Source organism: Pteronotus mesoamericanus, unplaced genomic scaffold, assembly GCF_021234165.1.
Source record: "Pteronotus mesoamericanus isolate MK-2021 breed Mesoamerican mustached bat unplaced genomic scaffold, CSHL_Meso_final scaffold_36, whole genome shotgun sequence".
NCBI lineage: Eukaryota > Metazoa > Chordata > Mammalia > Chiroptera > Mormoopidae > Pteronotus > Pteronotus mesoamericanus.
Genome location: NW_026555313.1, coordinates 12,704,811 through 12,724,491, shown reverse-complemented (window position 1 = coordinate 12,724,491; position 19,681 = coordinate 12,704,811). Strand labels below are relative to the sequence as shown.

The 19,681-nt window shown below is 39.2% G+C and overlaps 1 protein-coding gene across 1 annotated transcript in view; it reads right to left on the bottom strand.

The window, feature by feature from the left end:
• ATM (ATM serine/threonine kinase) overlaps positions 1 to 19,681 on the bottom strand; it is a 179,595-nt gene that overhangs the window by 113,395 nt on the left and 46,519 nt on the right. Inside the window, exons 17-22 of the mRNA XM_054592505.1 lie at positions 12,239 to 12,368; positions 11,279 to 11,478; positions 2,342 to 2,424; positions 2,091 to 2,246; positions 1,241 to 1,316; positions 969 to 1,099 (exon numbers count right to left, since the gene is read on the bottom strand). Coding sequence (XP_054448480.1) covers positions 969 to 1,099; positions 1,241 to 1,316; positions 2,091 to 2,246; positions 2,342 to 2,424; positions 11,279 to 11,478; positions 12,239 to 12,368 — 776 coding nt within the window. The remainder of the gene's footprint in view (positions 1 to 968; positions 1,100 to 1,240; positions 1,317 to 2,090; positions 2,247 to 2,341; positions 2,425 to 11,278; positions 11,479 to 12,238; positions 12,369 to 19,681) is intronic.

Here is a 19,681-nt window from a genome sequence, read left to right as displayed (position 1 = left end):
CTACCACATAGCAATTATTACTTTAGATGCTAAATCAACAAAATACAATGACATCTAGGAGCTCATTATCCTAGGTAAATGTGTTAAACTACAGCATTTCAAGTGGTGATAGTGCTATAGAGAAATATAAAGCAGACAGGTACTTTATTTACAGGGAGTGCAAGGTGGGAAAGGTACAGGTAGGTTACAATTTAGTTTTAATATCAATTTGATAACTTTATAAACATTCAGTCTTTAAGGAACTAGTATTTGCTTCTTTAGCTATTCAAACATAAAAACATTCCCTATAATATAATCATTCCCATGCCTAACAGTATATTCACTTGAATAAATATAATTAGCACAATGTAAAATATACTAGTTTTCATTTAACAAACCTATATAAAATCAAAATGATATTCAAACATTCTATATCTCCCATAAGTGATAGTAGACACACCTTATTCTATTCAACCACTCACAAGCTTTGTGGCAATGAGCAAGTTACTTTTTAAGCCACAGACTTTTCATTTATAAAATGGGGATAATAATAGTATCTAATTGATAGATTTGTCACAATTAACAGAAAACCTGAAAGCCAGTCACACAGTATATGCTCAGTAAGTGTTAACTATTTTTTCATTTATTTTTAATTATAGTTTACATATAGTGTTAGTTATTTTTAAAAATATTTTATCTGTATTTAAAGGGAGAAGAAGGGAAGGAAAAAGAGAGGGAGAGACACATCAACTGGCTGCCTCTTGCCCGTACCCCAACTGGGGGACCAAACCTGCAACCCCTGCATGTGTCCTGACCGGGACTGGAACTAATGACCCTTCACTTTGTGGGACGATGCCAAACCAACTGAGCCATGCTGGTCAGAGCTGTGTCAGCTATTTTCAATAGCACAACTAGTAACCTATGACTATCCTAGACATTGCACTGATATCTGCAGCACCCAGACATTTCATAAATACCTGACTCATTACCTATTGATTGACTCTGCAGCCAACATGCGAACTTGGTGATCATTATCAGCAAGAAACTGTGGAAATACTTCATTTACAGGAAAATCTTTACCCATTACATTAAGAATAGCCCATTCTGAACAAGGATCAGCCTATGGAAAAAAGAACATTTTTGGTTAAATATGAACTACTAAGCAAAAAATCACCCCATAACAAACAGAAAAAAAGGCTGCTTAAAAAAATTTTTTTTTAATTATGGAAATCTTACTACTACTTAACATGGAGAAACTCACCTCAAGCAAAGTTTTCAGGCATTTTACTAGGGCCATTCTTACAGAGAATGTGCATTTTCCCTCCTTTGTTAGGTGCCTGAAATAAAGTGTTTCAATGTCAAGTATTTATTCCAATAAAAGGACAGTTAAAAAAAAATTCAGTGGACATTAGGGTTAATTTAGGTTATTTCCGAAATTTCTTTCCATGCTAACTTTAATTTTCATCATGTGGCATATGCCATTATTCTCAACCTTCCAAACAAATTTCAGCTAAAAGAAATGCTACAAGTTCATTTTAATGTATATTATTACATTTATATCATTATGCCTCATATAGGGGCTCTCTTACTTTAGCTAACCAAGTTAATCTAGAGGGAAAGATTATTAAAGTCTTTGTTGTTATAGTAAAGATTTCAAAACCATATTCTATATTGATTTACAAGTCCTTATCAAATGCTCTAAATTATATATATGTGCTCCTCTATTAAGTGTCATGGTGGTATTTCACACTTTGACTATATACATGAAATAAACAGTGACAAGGCCAATTTGTTCATTTTAGGGCCATGAATGATTCAACTGATTGAGACTTGTTACATTTTGCTTTATTCACTACACATGCCAAACTACTAAGTGATTCAAAATTCGCAGGGAAATACATTAAACACACTTTAGAAAGCCAAGTATTAAGAGAAAGACAATGTAATACTCAAGAAATTAAGGACGAAAACACAAATTACATTCTACTATTGTTAAAAGATGTATACAGTTACATGTAAGGATTAGAAGAAATCACTAACACATAAATGCAAAATTTGCATCTGTATCAGAAGCCAAAGGAAAATAAGAATACAGAATAATCTGTACCTACCAAAATGCCCCAATAACTGTTAGAAACTGTCCTTGAGCATCCCTTGTGTTCTCAGCATCCACACTGCCTTGACATAAGTTCATCACTATGTAAAGGGTGTGGTTTAAAATTGTTTTACAAACATCTTGGTCACGGCGATACAAAGAACACACATTGCTATGGAGGGAAAGTTTAACTTGATAAGCATAACAGAACACATCATTCAGTTGATAAATTTAAAGTAAACATAAAACATGGTTTCAATTTCTTACGATAGTGGTTTCAGAAGTTCAGCAAGATCTTCCATTGGCAAAGGATATTCTTCTCCAGGAAGCTCCTTTAAAAGCACCAGATACTAAGACAGTTGGGAGGGAAATCAGTTTTTTAAAAAGATGTCACTTACTTAAGTATATATGTAATCAAAAATTCATATAAAGACCCATACATGCATATATACATACATGCACATGCACACATACTTGGCTAGTCAATTCTTTTAAAAGGCAGGATAATTAAAAAAATGAAAAGATTTGAAGTAAAACATAGCTGGATTCAAATCCTAACAAAACTTACTACTTGTGTGGTTAAAAAACTTGCCTTGTCGTCTAAGCCTTTGTACCCTCACCTGTAAAATGGGAATATAACACCTGTCCGGATTACTATGAGGATTAAACGAAATGAATGTAAAACCATTTACTGTAGGAATTCAGTAAATGTAGGAACTGCATCTATTGTAGGAATTCAGTAAATGATAGTTGTTATCATTGTTGGGGTCAAGAGACTGAATAAGAATCTGGAACTGATGTTTCTGCTCTCCCAAAATAATGCTTAGGGATAAGACTTCAACGTTTAAAAACTATTCTATTAATAAATCTTAGAAAGTAGAGATAATTGTGGGCAGGAAGAAGTCAAATACACTGATCTATCTTCCTATAAGGCAATCTGGCAAGGCTCTCAATGGTAATATAACTGTTTCTGAGAGCTGCCACATAATCTCCTGGATCTAGTAAAAAAAACTAGAAGTTTTTTTCCTTATCTTTACGTGGAAAAATGTTTCTTACTCCCATTCACATATTATGAAAAAACATTATATTGGATCATTTTAAATATTTTAAAATGAAAGTGATGTGTATGATGTTACTGAGTGTCCTGCAGTGCCTTAAACATCAAAACATCAAGAAGAGCACACAGCCTTGCTCATTGGTCAGGGCTGGAGACGTGACCAAGAATTCTAACAGAGACTCAACCTGCATGTTTCCAAGACATTCTAATTATTGGATGACCTGGCATGTTTCCCACAGTACTGACTGGAAAAATTGCCTGACATGTTTGTCAATTTGCTGGGTCAGGGACTCTCCCATGTTCAGCATGGCTAGGGCAAAGGGGATGGCGCATATGGTCAGATTAGTCACATGTAAGAATATTGAGTAAATATTAAATGTATTAAGGTTAAATGAGAAGCCAGGTCTCCTAATGTTGAAAGATGGAGCAAAAAAAACCGAGGGGGAAAATTAAATAAATAAATAAATCCTATGTTGTTGGATTGGAATTGGAGATACCTATTAATAAAGAGCTGAATAGATTGAGGGGGTTAGTATAGGAGAGGAATTACATCTTTAATATTCTCACTAAAGTCAAAATCTAAATCTAATCCTGAGGGAACAACAGATAAACTCAAAGTGGGAAACTCTAAATAACAAGTGACTATACTATTAAAAAATAGGAAGATCAGAAAGGATAAGGAAAGAGTAAGGAACTGTTCCAAAAAGAAAGAGCCTGAACAAACCTGAAAACTAACTGCAATAATACAATGTTATATTCCTGATGATTATACCATGTTATAGGACATATACCCTAGAGTATAATAGGCAACACATCTGCAACCTAACCTCAACATGATTCAGGAAAAAAGATGTATGTGTGTGTAGAGAAAGAGAATGATAAAGCAAATGTGATCAATGTTAACTGTAGAAGCTCATGAAGGGAATATGAAGACCTTGTAGGACTGTAACTTTACTGTCACTTTGAAATTACATCAAAAAATTAAAAGCATTAAAACTAAGGTCAAGGCAAGATTCAGGCTTCAACTGAAATGTTATGTAAGCATTACTTTTACTTTTAGAATCTGGGTTTCTTGGCCTACTTAAAAAAAAAAAATTGAGTGGAAAGATGGCGGAGGAGTGAATGGGAGTCACGCAGACCTTCTCCCAAGACCAAACTAGAACTGCAACTAAATAGTGGAGAAATCACCTGGAAAACAATGGAACGATAGAGGGTGAGGAGCCTTGGAGCTGCGAACAGACAGTGGAATCAACTTTCATATATCCTAACAGGTGAGAAGTGCGGTGGGGGCTCAAGAGGGTGGGCTCGGTGCCCATGGGCACCAGTACCAGAGGGACACTGAAACGGCCAGTTGGATCCCCCTAAGAACAGAGTATGAACCATAAACAGGGACCCCTAGACTACAGCAGCTGAAACCAAAAAACACAAAGACAAAACGCAACCTTGAAAAGCTTAAGGGGAGCTCTCTGCCAGAGACAGGCAGCTGGAGATGTAAAGAGACATTTAAAGGGCCAATGCAAAAATTGGCAGTGGCAGCCGCCCTCCTTGATCTCTGGGTAGAAGCGGCAACAGAGTGGGCTGGGGCCTGAGGAAAGATTGGCGAGGAAAACCTTGTTAAGAGAACAGAGACTGTGGCCAGTGGAGCCCCGGTGGTAACTCACCTCCCACTCTGCAGCTACTACCTCACCCAGGCGTAAGAGAATAAATTAATCTGCCTTTTGTGCGTTCAGCACACAGCTTGTGTGGTGTGGGCTAGGGGCTGAGTGCAGACGGGCTCGAAGAAATAGAGGATCCCTGGCCAAAGGAGACACACAGCTGCAAAGAGACCCTTGAGGAGAGACTGGAGACAGAGGGGTTAGGGAAAGAACTGGAGGATTATCCGAGATCCCTGGAGCAGAGTCCCTCCCCATTCCGGAATCTCCATTTGCACAGGCAGGCCACGCCCCCAAAGAGGCAGAAGCGGGTGGGTGAGCCAGAAGGTGCGCGATTACAGTCTGCAAAAATAGGGGATCCCTACCCGAAGGGGTCACAGAGCTGCCCAGAGACCCTTGGGGAGAGACTAGAGACAGGATTAACTGGAGAGTCCCGGAGCTGACTTCTTCCCATTTCCGTAGTCTCCATTTTGTGTGAGCAGGCCACACCCCCAAAGAGCCAAAAGTGGGGAAAGCACACAATATAAGACCCTAAACTGACCAGTGCTGGGGTGCACACGGGGTGGCAGGCAAGCACGTGAGGTTGGGCGAGTATGCCAACCCAGGCAGGGCGAATGCACCCACCCAGGTCGGAGTGCAGGCGCTCCCGGGCCAGCGGGGGATCCTGCCAGGGCCAGGGAGGGCGCTCAAGGAGCCGGCAAGAGAGTGCAGAGCAATCCACAGAAATACGGTTCCCTGGCCGCAGGCGTCACAGAGCTGTCCAAAGCAAGAGTCAGACAGAGACAGATTCCTGGAAGGCTCAAAAATGACCCAAGGTCATATAGGATCAACAACTGACATCATCAGAGGCAGGCCCAGAAAGAAGAGTAAAGAATAAATAAATAAATAAATAAATAAATAAATAAATAAATAACAAGACCCACCTACTACCATAGAAGTTTAATCCACAAAGTCAGGAAATCCAGATGGATCAATTGAAGCAAAAGCAAAAATAAATAAATGAATGAATAAAAAATAATACACTCTAACAAAAATGGGGAGAAAAACGAGTTCCCCCCAAAGTGAGGGGAAAGGAGGAACACCCACAGAGAGAGCTAGATGAAATAGAGGCAAGTAAACTATCAGATACTGAATTCAAAACAATGGTTCTAAGGAAGCTCAAAGATAACTATGAAAAACTGCAGAGCAACTACCAGGATCTTACAGCAAACTATATCAATCTGGAAAAGAACATAGAAACTATCAAGAAGACACAAGAGGATATGAAGAATACCATTTGTGAACGCAAGAACACAGCAGATGGAATCCAAAGCAGGCTGGATGAAGCCGAGGATCGAATCAGTGAGACGGAGGATAAGGTAGAAAAAAGCTCCCAGAAAGAACAAGAAATAGAAAAAAGACTCAAAAAGAATGAAGAGGCATTTAGGGAAATGCAGGACAACCTGAAATGCAATAATATCCGTATAATAGGGATACCAGAAGGAGAAGAAGAGGAGTAAGGGATAGAGAACCTCTTTGAAAAAGTAATGATGGAAAACTTCCAAAACTGGAGGAGAGAAAAGGTCTCATGGATACAGGAGGCACAGACAGCCCCACTCAAGAGGGACCCGAGGAGGTCCACTCCAAGAAACATCATCATTAAAATGGCAACTATCAAAGGCAAAGAGAGAATCCCCAAGGCAGCAAGGGAGAAGGAGAAAGTAACATACAAGGGGGCCCCGATAGGGCTAGGAGCTGACTTCTCAACAGAAACACTATAAGCCAGAAGGGAATGGCAACAAAAATTCCAAGTCATGAAAAGCAAGGGCCTACAACCAAGGCTGCTCTACCCAGCGAGGCTCTCAATTAAAACAGAAGAGGAAATAAGGAGTTTCCCAGACAAAAGAAGGCTAAAACAATACATCTCTACCAAACCAGCACTCCAAGATATGCTAAAGGGACTGGTTTAAGAAGATGAAGGAGAAGAGTGAGAAAGAGACAAACACAGGTACAAGGAGAAAAAATGAATAGGTTTCTATCAGTAATATCTCTCAATGTAAATGGACTAAATGCCCCAATCAAAAGACACAAGATAGCTGAATGGATAAGAAAACATGACCCACACATATGCTGCCTACAAGAGACCCACCTTAGAGCAAAACACCCACACAGATTGAAGTAAAGGGATGGAAAAAAATATTCCAAGCAAATGGGCAAGAGAAGAAAGCAGGGGTTGCAATACTTATATCAGACAAAACAGATTTCCAAACAAAGGCCATAAAAAGAGACCCAGAGGGACACTTTATAATATTTAAAAGAAGACTCTATCAAGAAGACATAAACACTGTAAACTTATATGCACCCAACATAGGAACACCCAAGGATATAAGGAAAATCTTGGGTGACTTCCAAAAAGATATAGACAACTACACACTGATAGTAGGGGATCTCAACACCCCACTGTCAAAAAGGGACAGATCTTCCAAACAAAGCATCAGCAAGGATATTGTGGAGCTGAACGACGCACTGAATCAAATAGACTTAACTGACATATATAGAACCTTACATCCCAAAGAAGCAAAATATACACTCTTTTTAAATGCTCGTGGAAGTTTTTCAAAGATAGACCACATGATAGGACACAAAGCAAGCCTCAGCAAATTCAGGAAAATTGAAATAATACCAAACTTTTTCTCGGACCACAAGGGCTTGAAACGGGAAATCAACCTCAAAGAGAAACTTCAGAAACTTGCACACTCATGGAGACTGAACAGTAGACTATTAAACAATGAATCGGTCAATAATGAGATAAGAGAAGAAATCAAAAAGTTTCTGGAAACAAATGAAAATGAACAGACAACAGTCCAAAACCTATGGGACACAGCAAAGCTGCCCCTGAGAGGGAAGTTCATAGCAATACAGGCTTACCTAAAAAGGACAGAAACATTTCATATAAAAGACCTAACACTACAACTTCAAGAACTGGAGAAGCAACAACAAAAATCCCAGAGCAAGTAGAAGGAAGGAAATAGTCCAGATTGGAGCAGAACTGAATGACACAGAGACCAAAAGAACAATTCAAAGGATCAGCCAATCCAGGAGCTGGTTCTTTGAAAAGATAAATAAAATCGACAAGCCTTTAAGCAGCCTCATCAAGAAAAAAAGGGAGAGGACCCAAATAATTAATATCAGAAACAAAAGAGGAGAAATAACAACTGATACCACAGAAATACAAAGGATTGTAAGAAACGACTATGAACAATTATATGCCAAGAAATTTGAAAACCTCGATGAAATGGACAAATTTCTAGGAAAGTATAATCTTCCTACATTGAAAAAGGAAGAAACACAAAGCCTGAACAGACCGATAACAGCTGGGGAAATTGAGGCAGTCATCAAGAAACTCCTGGCACACAAAAGCCCTGGGCTAGACGGTTTCCCAGGAGAATTTTACGAAACATTTAAGGAAGAGCTAACCCCTGTCCTTCTCAGACTATGACAGAAAATCCAAGAGGAGGGAAGACTCCCAGCCTCTTTTTATGAGGCCAGCATCGCCCTAATCCCAAATCCAAATAAAGACCCTACAAAGAAAGAAAACTACAGGCCAATTTCGCTGATGAACATAGATGCTAAAATCCTCAACAAAATATTGGCAAACTGCAGCCAGCAATACATAAAAAGATTATCTACCACGATCAAGTGGGATTCATCCCAGGGATGCACGGCTGGTTCAATATACGCAAATCAATAAACGTAATACATCACATAAATAAAAGAAAAGACAAAAACCACATGATCATCTCGATAGATGCAGAAAAAGCATTCGTAAAGTACAGCACCCAATTCATGATCAAAACGCTCAGCAAAATGGGAATAAATGGGGCATTCCTCAACGTAATTAAGGCCATATATGAAAAACCTACAGCCAACATCATACTCAATGGGCAAAAACTGAAAGCTTTCCCACTAAGGTCGGGAACATGACAAGGATGTCCGCTTTCACTGCTTCTTTTCAACATCGTATATGAAGTCCTAGCCACAGAGGTCAGACAAGAAAAAGAAATAAAAGGCATCCAAATAGGAAAGGAGGAAGTAAAGCTATCATTGTTTGCAGATGACATGATAGTGTACACAGAAAACCCTGTAGACTCCACCAAAAAACTCCTCAAGCTAATAAGTGAATTTGGCAAAACAGCAGGATACAAAGTCAATATTCAGAAATCAAAGGCATTTTTGTACACCAGCAATGAAATAGAAGAAGAAATCTGAAAAAAAAAACAAAAACAAAAACCATTTGATATAGCAAAAAGAAAAATAAAGTACCTAGGCATAAATTTAACCAAGGCGGTAAAAGATCCGTATGCAGAAAACTATACAACATTGAAGAAAGAAATTAAGGAAGACACAAATAAATGGAAGCATATACCGTGCTCATGGATTGGAAGAATTAACATCATCACAATGTCCATACTACCCAAAGCAATTTATAGATTCTACCCAATCCCTATTAAGATACCATGACGTATTTCACAGAAATAGAACAGACATTTCAAAAATTTATATGGAACGATAAAAGACCCTGAATAGCTGCAGCAATTTTGAGAAAGAAGAACAAAGTAGGAGGGATCACAATACCATACATCAAACTATACTACGAAGCCACTTATACTCAAAACAATCTGGTACTGGTACAAGAACAGACGCATAGATCAGTGGAAGAAAACAGAAAGCCCAGAAATAAGCCCAGGTCTACATGGGCAACTAATATTTGATAAAGGGGGCAGAAACATAAAATGGAGTAATAATAGCCTCTTCAACAAATGCTGCTGGGAGAACTGGACGGCTACATGCAAAACATTGAAATTGGATCATCAGCTGACACCATACACAAAAATAAACTCAAGATGGATAAAAGACTTAAGTGTAAGTCGCAACACCATCAAAGTCCTAGAGGAGAACATTGGCAGGAAACTCTCAGATATCCCACGCAGCAATTTTTTCACTGATATGTCTCCTAAAGCAAGGGACATAAAGGAAAGAATAAACAAGTGGGGCATCATCAAAATAAGAAGCTTCTGCATGGCTATAGAAAACAGCAGCAAAATGAAAAGGGAGCTAACTGTATGGGAAATATATTTGCTAATGATATATCAGATAGAGGTTTGATCTCCAAAATATATAAAGAACTCACACGACTCCACTCCAAGAAGACAAACGATCCAATCAAAAAATGGGCAAAGGCCCTGGGCAGACGCTTTTCCAAGGAAGAGATGCAGAGGGCCCAGAGACATTTGAGAGGATGCTCGGCATCACTAGCCATCAGAGAAATGCAGATCAAAACCACCATGAGGTACCACCTCACACCAGTCAGAATGGCATCATAAACAGATCAACAAACAACAGGTGCTGGCGAGGCTGTGGAGAAAAGGAAACCCTAGTCCACTGTTGGTGGGAATGCAGACTGGTGCAGCCATTGTGGAAAGCAATGTGGAATTTCCTCAAACAGCTGAAAATGGAACTGCCTTTTGATCCAGTGATTCCCCTGCTGGGACTATACCCTAAGAATCCCAAAACGCCAATTCAGAAGAACCTATGCACCCCAATGTTCATAGCAGCACCATTTACAACAGCCAAGTGTTGGAAGCAACCTAAATGCCCATCAGTAGATGAGTGGATCAAAAAATTATGGTACATTTACACAATGGAATACTACGCAGCAAAAAGAAAAAAGAAGTACTACACTTTGCGATAGGATGGATGGAACTAGAGAGCATTATGCTAAGCGAAATAAGCCAAGGGGCGAAAGACAAATACCATATGATCTCACCTCTAAGCAGAACCTAACCAATAATACAAAGATGCAAGGAAAATATGACCAGCAACAGTGAAAGGAAAAGAAACTATCAGAGACGAGGGAAGGAGGAAGGGGTGGGTGGGTGGGGGAAAAGGAATGGAAGGGGCAAGTCAAGGAACATATAGCAAGGACTCATGGACAAAACCAAAGTAGGGAAGGACTGAGGGAGGGAGAGGGGGGAGAGGGCAGGGGAAAGTGGTGGGGGGAAGGCAGAGACAAATGTATTTGGAAAAATTAATTAATTAATTAAAACAAAAGAACGTACATAAAGAGAAAAAAAGTCATTGTTTGCAACACCAATTTTCTGCTGTGTCTTTGTTTAGTATCATTAATGGTGTAAGATATTGAGTCTGTTTTAAAAATAAAGGTCTTCAGATATTAAGAAAAATAGTAATAAAAAAATTTAAAAAATACAAAATAAAGCATACCTAAAATAATAAATCTATCCAAAGACCATCTAAGTTTTAATGTTTCAGTATCCACTTACATTCTCTTTAAACAGCACATTAAAATAAAAAGTATATTTATATCAGGCTCAGATTCATTTCTCAAGAAAGCAGTTTCAAGTCTGTAAAGGTACTATTTGATTCTTATGTCAGTCCATTATATTTAGCAGCAAAGTCAGACAGAACTGAAGAGAACCTTCATTTCATTTAACTCACCATGTGTAGGTGCAGAGGTTTAGTAGGGTCTAGGATGCTGGAATCAATCAACAATAACAGTTTCCTCCTAATATCAGCTGCTCTAAATGACACAGTACTGGTCTGAGCAGTAGTTACACACACACAAAGGAACTTGAGCATGTCTAAAAAAAGTAGATCTTGCTTTGACAGATGTTCTTCAGCTAAAGGACTCACGGCACCTAAAAATAAAGAGCAATTACTAAAACTAAGAGACAAGCACAAGAACCACATACACTGATTATTAACTCAAATATCCTATCAAAATAAACAAAAAAGATAAAAGTATATGAAAAACAAAACCATTTCCATTGGTTAAAATGATTATACACTAAACGCTTTGAAATTCTTCATAAAAGGTTACTGTAGGATTCTATCATAAGAAATGACCTATGGATAAATCTATGAAGACAAACATTCACTGCAGTACTGTTAATTGTAGGAAAATATAGGAATCTAAATTCATAACAGTAAACAATGGTCAAGTAAATTACAGTATATATGTTAACTGAGATATTATGGAGCCATTAAAAAGTATGATTATCAATACAAGTAGCTAAATGAAAAAAGGCTTATAATTAATGTTACAAGAAAACAAGGTATCAAAAACACATGAAAGTCAATGCTGATTACAATTTTCCAAGGGGCTACAGCAAAATAACAGAAAAAGATTAAAAGGGATGGCATTATGAATACTTCATCACTCTCTTTTTAAAGAGATTTTTTTAGGTATCATGTTAATTTTCCCAATGAAGAACAGAAAACTAATAAATTCAATTAAAAATTAGAGAATATAAAAATTACAGGAAAAAACCCCAATACTAACAGACTACACCAAAAGGAAATAAAACAAGCATAAACTAAGTAACTACAAGGCTTTTATGAATACCAAATCAATATGAAGAGGTAAAAGAAATCCAATTATTTTAAATATATATTTACCAATACTAAGCTGGTTCTCTCCAGATTCATTTGCATCACTAACACTACTAGCAGGGTAATCATTTTCATCAGTGTCATCTTCCATTGACTCGACTTGTCCATTTTCAGGTGGTTTTTTGATAATGGATACCTTCAAAGGAAAAAGATGTTGTTTCAAGTTGGCTTCTTTCAGAAGCAAGTTGTAGTTAAAATCCACCTGATCAAATGATTCAACATTCATGTGTATGAACACTGTAGCATTATTTCTATTACATCTCCAACAATAGGAAAATAGATAGAAACTGTAATGGTAACATAATAATATGTAACCTTTACAAATAATTTCTTATACAAAGACATTTTATACTACCCAAAATTAATAAGGGTGTGGAAAAAGTTAAAACTTATATGACTATTTTAGGACAATTACTTTATCTACTCAAAATAAAATTCATATTCATTCTGAATAAGTAATTCCATTTCTAGAATATATCCTACGTCCTTCATAGGTACAAATGTAAGTAGATAAAAGAACCTTTGCCACTCTTCATAACAAGAAAGAAAAAAGACTAATTAAAATGGTAATTAGTATCTGATGTGCTGGACTTCCAGTTAAGATGTCAGAGTAGGTAAATATGGTACTCATATCCTCCCAGGATCACATAAAAATTACAACTTCAAAAAATCACTATTCAGAACCACCTGAAATCTAGCTGAACAGAAGTCCTGTAACTAAGGATATATAAAAGAAACCACATCTAAACTGGTAAGAGGGGCAGAGAGATAGAGTGAGCTGGTCCCATACCCACATATGAAAAATCAGGAGGGATACCTCAACTGTGGAGGTCCCCCTGAGGAGCTAAGGGTCTCAACCCCATACCAGACTCCCCAGCCAGAGTTCTAGGGCCAGAAAGAGAAGTCCCCATAAATTCTGGTTATCAAAACCAGCAGGGATTAAGACGGGAGGTTGCTGGAATCCCAGGTGTTCCTCTTAAAGGGCCCACACACAGACTCACTTGCTCTGAGCTGCAGCGCTGGGGCAGCAGCTCAAAAGGCACCAGGGACACACAAGGAGCAAATAAATTGTCTGGATTTGGGGTGAGTACTGGAATAGCAGCTATTACCCAGACAAAAGTACTGGCAGAAGTTACTGTTCCTTACTGAACCCTCTTGATAAGAGCCTGCAGTCAAGAACCATATGAGTCTCTATAAACCTAAGACTATCACCATGCCCTGGTGATTCCCTGAAACTGCATCCTACCAACTGTGAGCCCACCCAAGCAACTTCCAGTGGCTTTTACATACAAACGGCCTGTCTTGGCTCATGCTAAGAACTTTCCTAAAATTTGTCAAAGGTTCACAAACACTGAACAAGCAGGATCTGGCTTCAGCATGTCCCCGTACCTCTTGACAGGAAATTGTGACACTGGCCTCAGTTTGCAGCATGGGCGCTCCCCATCACCTCCGAAGCCCAGCACAAGTAGCAGCCTTAAGCAGATCGCTTTAAAGCAGGGCATAGGCAGCAACTGATCTTAGTCTGCTCATCTCATAAGGTCCCAAAGTAAGCACACCAGGGAGAGTTCCAGACCAAGAGAGAGCACCACACAACTACGTCCATGAGCAACATATTCAAAGGGTGAACTCATTGGGCACCTGAGCCTTGCTGAAGTGAGTTCTGCTCGATGGAGTTGGATGCTACACAGCACGTCTTCCATTATAGCTGTGGATGGTCCTTGCAGCCAAATGGCCTGGGAGTAAATCCCTTCCACTGACTTGCCAACAACAGTCAAGGCTCAACTACAACAGGAGGATGCACAGTACAGGGCAGGGCACACCTGAAGCACCCAACGTAAGTGACCAGGGTGGCTCTGCCACTAAACCCCCAGAGCACTTCTACTATGTAAGGCCACTCTACCTTGACCAGGAAAGGTAGCACCTCTACCTAATATGTAGAAAAAGCACTTGGAGGCAGACAAAATGAGAAGACAAATCAGTATGTCCTAAATAAAACAATAAAACAAAACACCAGAAGAACTACACAAAATGGAAACAAGCAATCTATCAGGCGCAGAGTTCAAAACACTGGTTAAAAGGATACTCAAGGAACTTAGGGTAAGAGTAGATGAATTCAATGAGAACTTCAATAAGGGATAGGAAACATAAAATACAAAAACAAACTGGTTGGAAATGAAAAATACAGTAACTGAAATGAACAATATATTAAAGGGAATCAACATTAGAGTTGCTAAAGCAGAGAATCAAACCAGCAAACTGGAAGATAAAGAAGCAAATAACAGTCAAAACAGCAAAAAGAAAAAAGAATCCAAAAAACTGAGGGATAGTCTAATGAGCCTAAGATAACATTAAGTGTATTACCATTCACATCAAGGGGGTGTCTCCCTTAAAATGAAGACAGAGCATTAAATTGAAAACCTACTTGAAAAAATAATAACAAAAAATTTCCAAATCTGGTGAGGAAATAGACATATAAGTACAAGAAGTGCAGAGAGTCCCAAACAGGATGAACCCAAAGAGGCCCACACTGAGACATATCATAGTTAATATCGAAGTTTAAAAACTCTTTAAATGCAGATTCTTAAAGGCAGCAAAAGGAGCTAGTTTTCTACAAAGAAAGCCCCGTAAGACTATCAGCTAATTTCTCAACAGAAACTTTGCAGGGCAGAAAGAATTGGAACAAAATATTCAAAGTGATTAAAAACAAACAAGAACCTACAACCAAGATTACTCTACCAAACAAAGCTACCATTTAGAATCAAAGAACAGATAAAGAGACTCCAGGACAAGAGGAAGCTACAGGAGTTCATCACCACCAAACCAGAAGAAGAATTTAAAAAGTTGGAAAATATGAACAATGAAATGGTAATAAATACATATTTATTACTTTAAATGTCCCAATCAAAAGACATATGGGACATATACAGACTGAAAAAGTGTATGGATGGAAAATGTATTTTATGGAAACAAACAAACAAAAAAAAGGATGTGGGGTAGAAATACTTATACCAGACAAAGCAGACCTTAATATAACCAGAGACAAAGAAAGATGTTGTAATTCCACTTAGGGGTATTTATTCAAAGAAACCTAAAACATTAAAATGAAAATACACATGCATCCATATGTTGTTTATTGTAGCATTATCTACAAAAACCAAGATATGAAGTCACCCACGTGTCCATCAACAGATGAATGGATAAGTAGAACTGGTATATGTATACAATGGAATATGGCTCAGTCATATAAAAAAAAAAAAAAGAATGAAATACTGGCATCTACAACAACATGGATGGACCTGGAGGATATTTTACTGAGTGATTTTAGTCAGAGACATGAGGACAAATGTCATATGATATTACTTATTTGTAATCTAAAACACAAAAGAAATGACACTGAACAGAAAGACTCATAGATACAGAAAACATTTTGACAGGGGCCAGATGGGAGGGGGATTAGGGAGATGGGTGAAAAAGGTGAAGAGATTAAATACACATTGGTAGTAACAGAATAGCCATAGGATGTAAAGTACAGCATAGAAAAATACAGTCAATAATATTGTAATAACTATGTATGGTGTCATCAGATGGGTTGTTAAATTTTTGTGGGTGATTACTTTGTAAATTATATAAATGTCTAATCACTGGGTTGTACACATGAAACTAATATACTGTACATCAAATGTAACTGAAAAATAAAAATTATTTTTTATAAAGAGAAGATCCAATGGGGTAGAATGACATACATACTATATCCATGTAAGAAAATACAGGTAACTAAAAAAAAAAAAAGAAAGAAAGGAAAAAGAAAAAATAAGGTATAGCATTAAGTAGTGACATAAAAAAGTAACCAAGATTTATTAGTAGACAAAATTAATCCAGGTACAGAATATTTTTGTTCACTCATTAGATATCTAAATATCTACTCTGTGTGCCAGGCACTTTTCCAGGAAAAAGAAAATGCGTCTCAGAAGCCCTTTTGTATGGAAAAAGAAAAACAAATACCACGATGAGAATGTCACTTGGAAAGATTTTTGTTTTTATTTTTAAGAATAGGAATCTGTTTTAATTTTAGTACAGTACTCAGAGAAATATGGATAAGCCTGGATGATTAGTTCCTAATCATTCAGTCTATTATATATTGAGAAATTAAAAGCCAAGCACTATGCTAGATATTGATATAAAGCAACTAAACATACCCCTCCTAAACCAAATAACTTTAACTTCCACATTAAAAAAAATAAGATGTCATATGTTGTGAAGTGCATCTTGATTTAGGAGAGCTTTCAATGAAAAAAAAAAAAAAGCACCTTAGACTTAATGAGAAGAATCCAAGATTTCTGTGGAGTAGGTGGAAGCTACACACATTCACAGCTAAATTATAGGGCAATCAACCTGAACGACCAACTGAAAAACATCTGAAAAGTAGTATTGTATCTAAGAATTTATAGAAGAAGCTACAGAGACTGGTAAGAAGGGTGGAGATGCGGTGAGGGCTGGTCCTTGCACCCGGGTACAGTGGCTGAGGAGGCAGAGGGATATCTTGACTGCAAAAGTCCCTCCTTGAGATTGTAGGGTCTCAACACCACACCAGGATCTCCAAACCAGAGCACCAGGTCCAGAAAGAGGAGCCTACATAGTATCTGGCAGTGAGAAATCAGGAGGTACTCTGTCTGTTGGAAAAAGAAGGGAATCTGCTAAAATTCCATGTGTTCTGCTAAATGGGCAACACACAGGAGCTTGCTCCTAGGCACTCACCCGGGGCTCTGGTAGAGGAAGAAGATATAAGGTATATGGAAACCATAACGAGAAGACCTCCATTGAAATCTGAAGGGTTGGCCTCTGAGATCCCAGTTGTGAGGCAACATCCCACACCACTCTTATGGACCATCTTCCAGGGCCACGCACTCCTAATTCTTGCAGCACAAGCTGGGGACCACACTAACCTGGTCCTCCAAACACTAGTAGCATCACCCTGTGAAGCTCAAGTCAGGCAGAAAGGAGCATTGGCTGAACCCAACAAGGGCTTGAGGTGCACTTTTCTGGGAGAAACTATAGGCAGATTCTCAAACAGTGAACTGAGAAGCTTTAGAACAGGGGCAAATCTTCCCCCTTGGGCAGGACAGGCAGGTACCAACACCAACTAAAGACTCTCTTGTCAGGGTTTCTGGCGGCGCAGCTGTGGAGCTTCCACTCCCACAGGCCTGTGCAACCCCCAGTGGAGGGCTGCTGTCATCTGCATTCCCAATTCCAGCTGGCCTGGTCCTGCTGGGCATAGTTCCATGGAGGAGAAGGGAGCAGGAAATGCAGCTCAGAGCTGGGACCTTCGGAATGTGCCTCAATTGGGGTCTCTGATGGCTCGGCTGTGAAACAAGGGGGAGAGATGCCACTTGCTCCCTTGAGAAGGGCTAGTGCCACCCCCAAAGGAAGACTGTCTTAATCTATTTTTGCAAGTCCCACTGGCCCCTATCCTGCTGGGCTCATTTTTGGGGGCTGAAGGTAGCTCCCTCCACTCAGAACTGGGACAGTTGGAGAGCACCTACTTCTGAGGCTACAGTTTGGGGCTCAAGCAGGTTTGACAACAGAGCTAAAGGGAGGAGGACAGGTCATGACCCCCCCATCTGCAGCACAGCAGTGCTACCCCCCCCCCAACAACTTTCTTGATATGTTTACCCAAGGCATGGGTGGCTCCCCCATGCCAAGTTTGCTCCTACAGCAGAGACTGCTGGCTGCAACCAACCTAAACTGTGGTGCACTTCTCCTGGGGGAGCTAGCAGAGGCTGAATGGTATGGCTCAAGATAGGGGCCACATTATCCCCATTGAGTCCCTGACTACACTGCACAAGTAGGGGGCTGCTCACTAGTCCCATCCTCCAGGCCTGATTGCCATGCCCAACCAAGTTTCAGCCTGTGCGGAAAGGTCAGTGGAGTGTGGCCTGCATGGGCCCACTCTGCAGCCTTTTTTCATAAGACTCTGGAGGAAGTCCAGGCAACCTCAGAATGGACAAAGAAGCTGACAGGTAAACATTAACCCGAGAAATCCTTGGATGTTCACTGACATGCCCCCAGCTCAGAGCACTAGGAAGCTGATCCTGGTACTAAGCCTGGCCCCCTCCATACACACCTAGGCAAATTCGACCCACCACAAACAGCGAATAGCAGAGTTGCTCCAAAGAAGTAGCCCAAGGACAGTTACACACAACGTCTGATATCAACGTGCACTAGAGCCCTGGTCAAAGGGGCCCAAAACCAACACATCCAGGGGTGGGCTTCAAAACACACCAGAGCGCGACCCAATTACCCATACAAGACACAGCCAAAAGGGGACTCCAGAACCTGCTGGGAACAACTATGCCTTGAGGGGACACCCCATTAACAATGACTCATACATAGTAAATGAGATATATTCTTACAGTAAGCCAGCCTGAAAGATAACACTATCCATGAATGGGCCCAAAGCATTCAAGACTCAACTACAACAGCAGAGGGCACATAACTGACAAAACAATCACTTATGGAGTGCCTAGCTCAGGTGATCTAGAAGATCGTGTCACTGAGACCCACAAGCACCTACATAAGAAAGTCCCCATAAGCAGCTTGGTAGTCACAGTTGATCTGCCTAATATACAGAAGTAAACACAAAAAGGCAGACAAACTAAGGAGACAAAGGAATATGCCTTAAATGGAAGAACAAGAGACATCCCCAGAAAAAGAATTAAATGAAATGGAAGCAACAAAAATACCAGACATAGAGCTTAAAACAATGGTTATAAGAATGCTCAAGGATGTTATGGGAAGAATGGATGACAAGAGTGAAAACTTAAAGAGAGTAAGCATTACAAAGGATTTGGAAACCATACATATACCATTCAGAAAGGAAGAATATAATATCTGAAATGAAGAATACACTAGAAGAAATCAGCAGCAGATAAGATGAAGCAGAGGATGGAATTAGCAATTTAGAGGAGACGGTTACAGTAAGCACTGAAGCACAGCATGAAAAAGATAAGAAAGCCCTCACTGGGTTGGCTCTGTTGACTGGGCATCATTCTGCAAAGCATCACCAGTTCAATTCCAGGTCTGGGGACATGTCTGGGTTGTAGATTCAGTCCCTCGTCAGGGTGCATACAAGAGGCAACTGGTCAATGTTTTTCTCTCATATAAACATTTCTCTTCCTCTGTTTCTCCCTCTGTTCCCCTCTTGCTAAAAATAAATAAAATCTTTTAAAAAAATGAATTTTTTTTTTTAATGAAAGAAGTCTACGGAACCCTTGGGACAACATCAAGTATAACAAGATCTGCATCATAGGGGGACCTGAATGAGAAAAGATTGATCAAGTTATAGAGAACCTGTTTGAAGAAATACTGGCTGAAAATATCACTAACACTGTGAATAAAAAAAGACACAAATTCAGGAAGCCCAGAGAGTCCCAAAACATGAAGAAACCAATA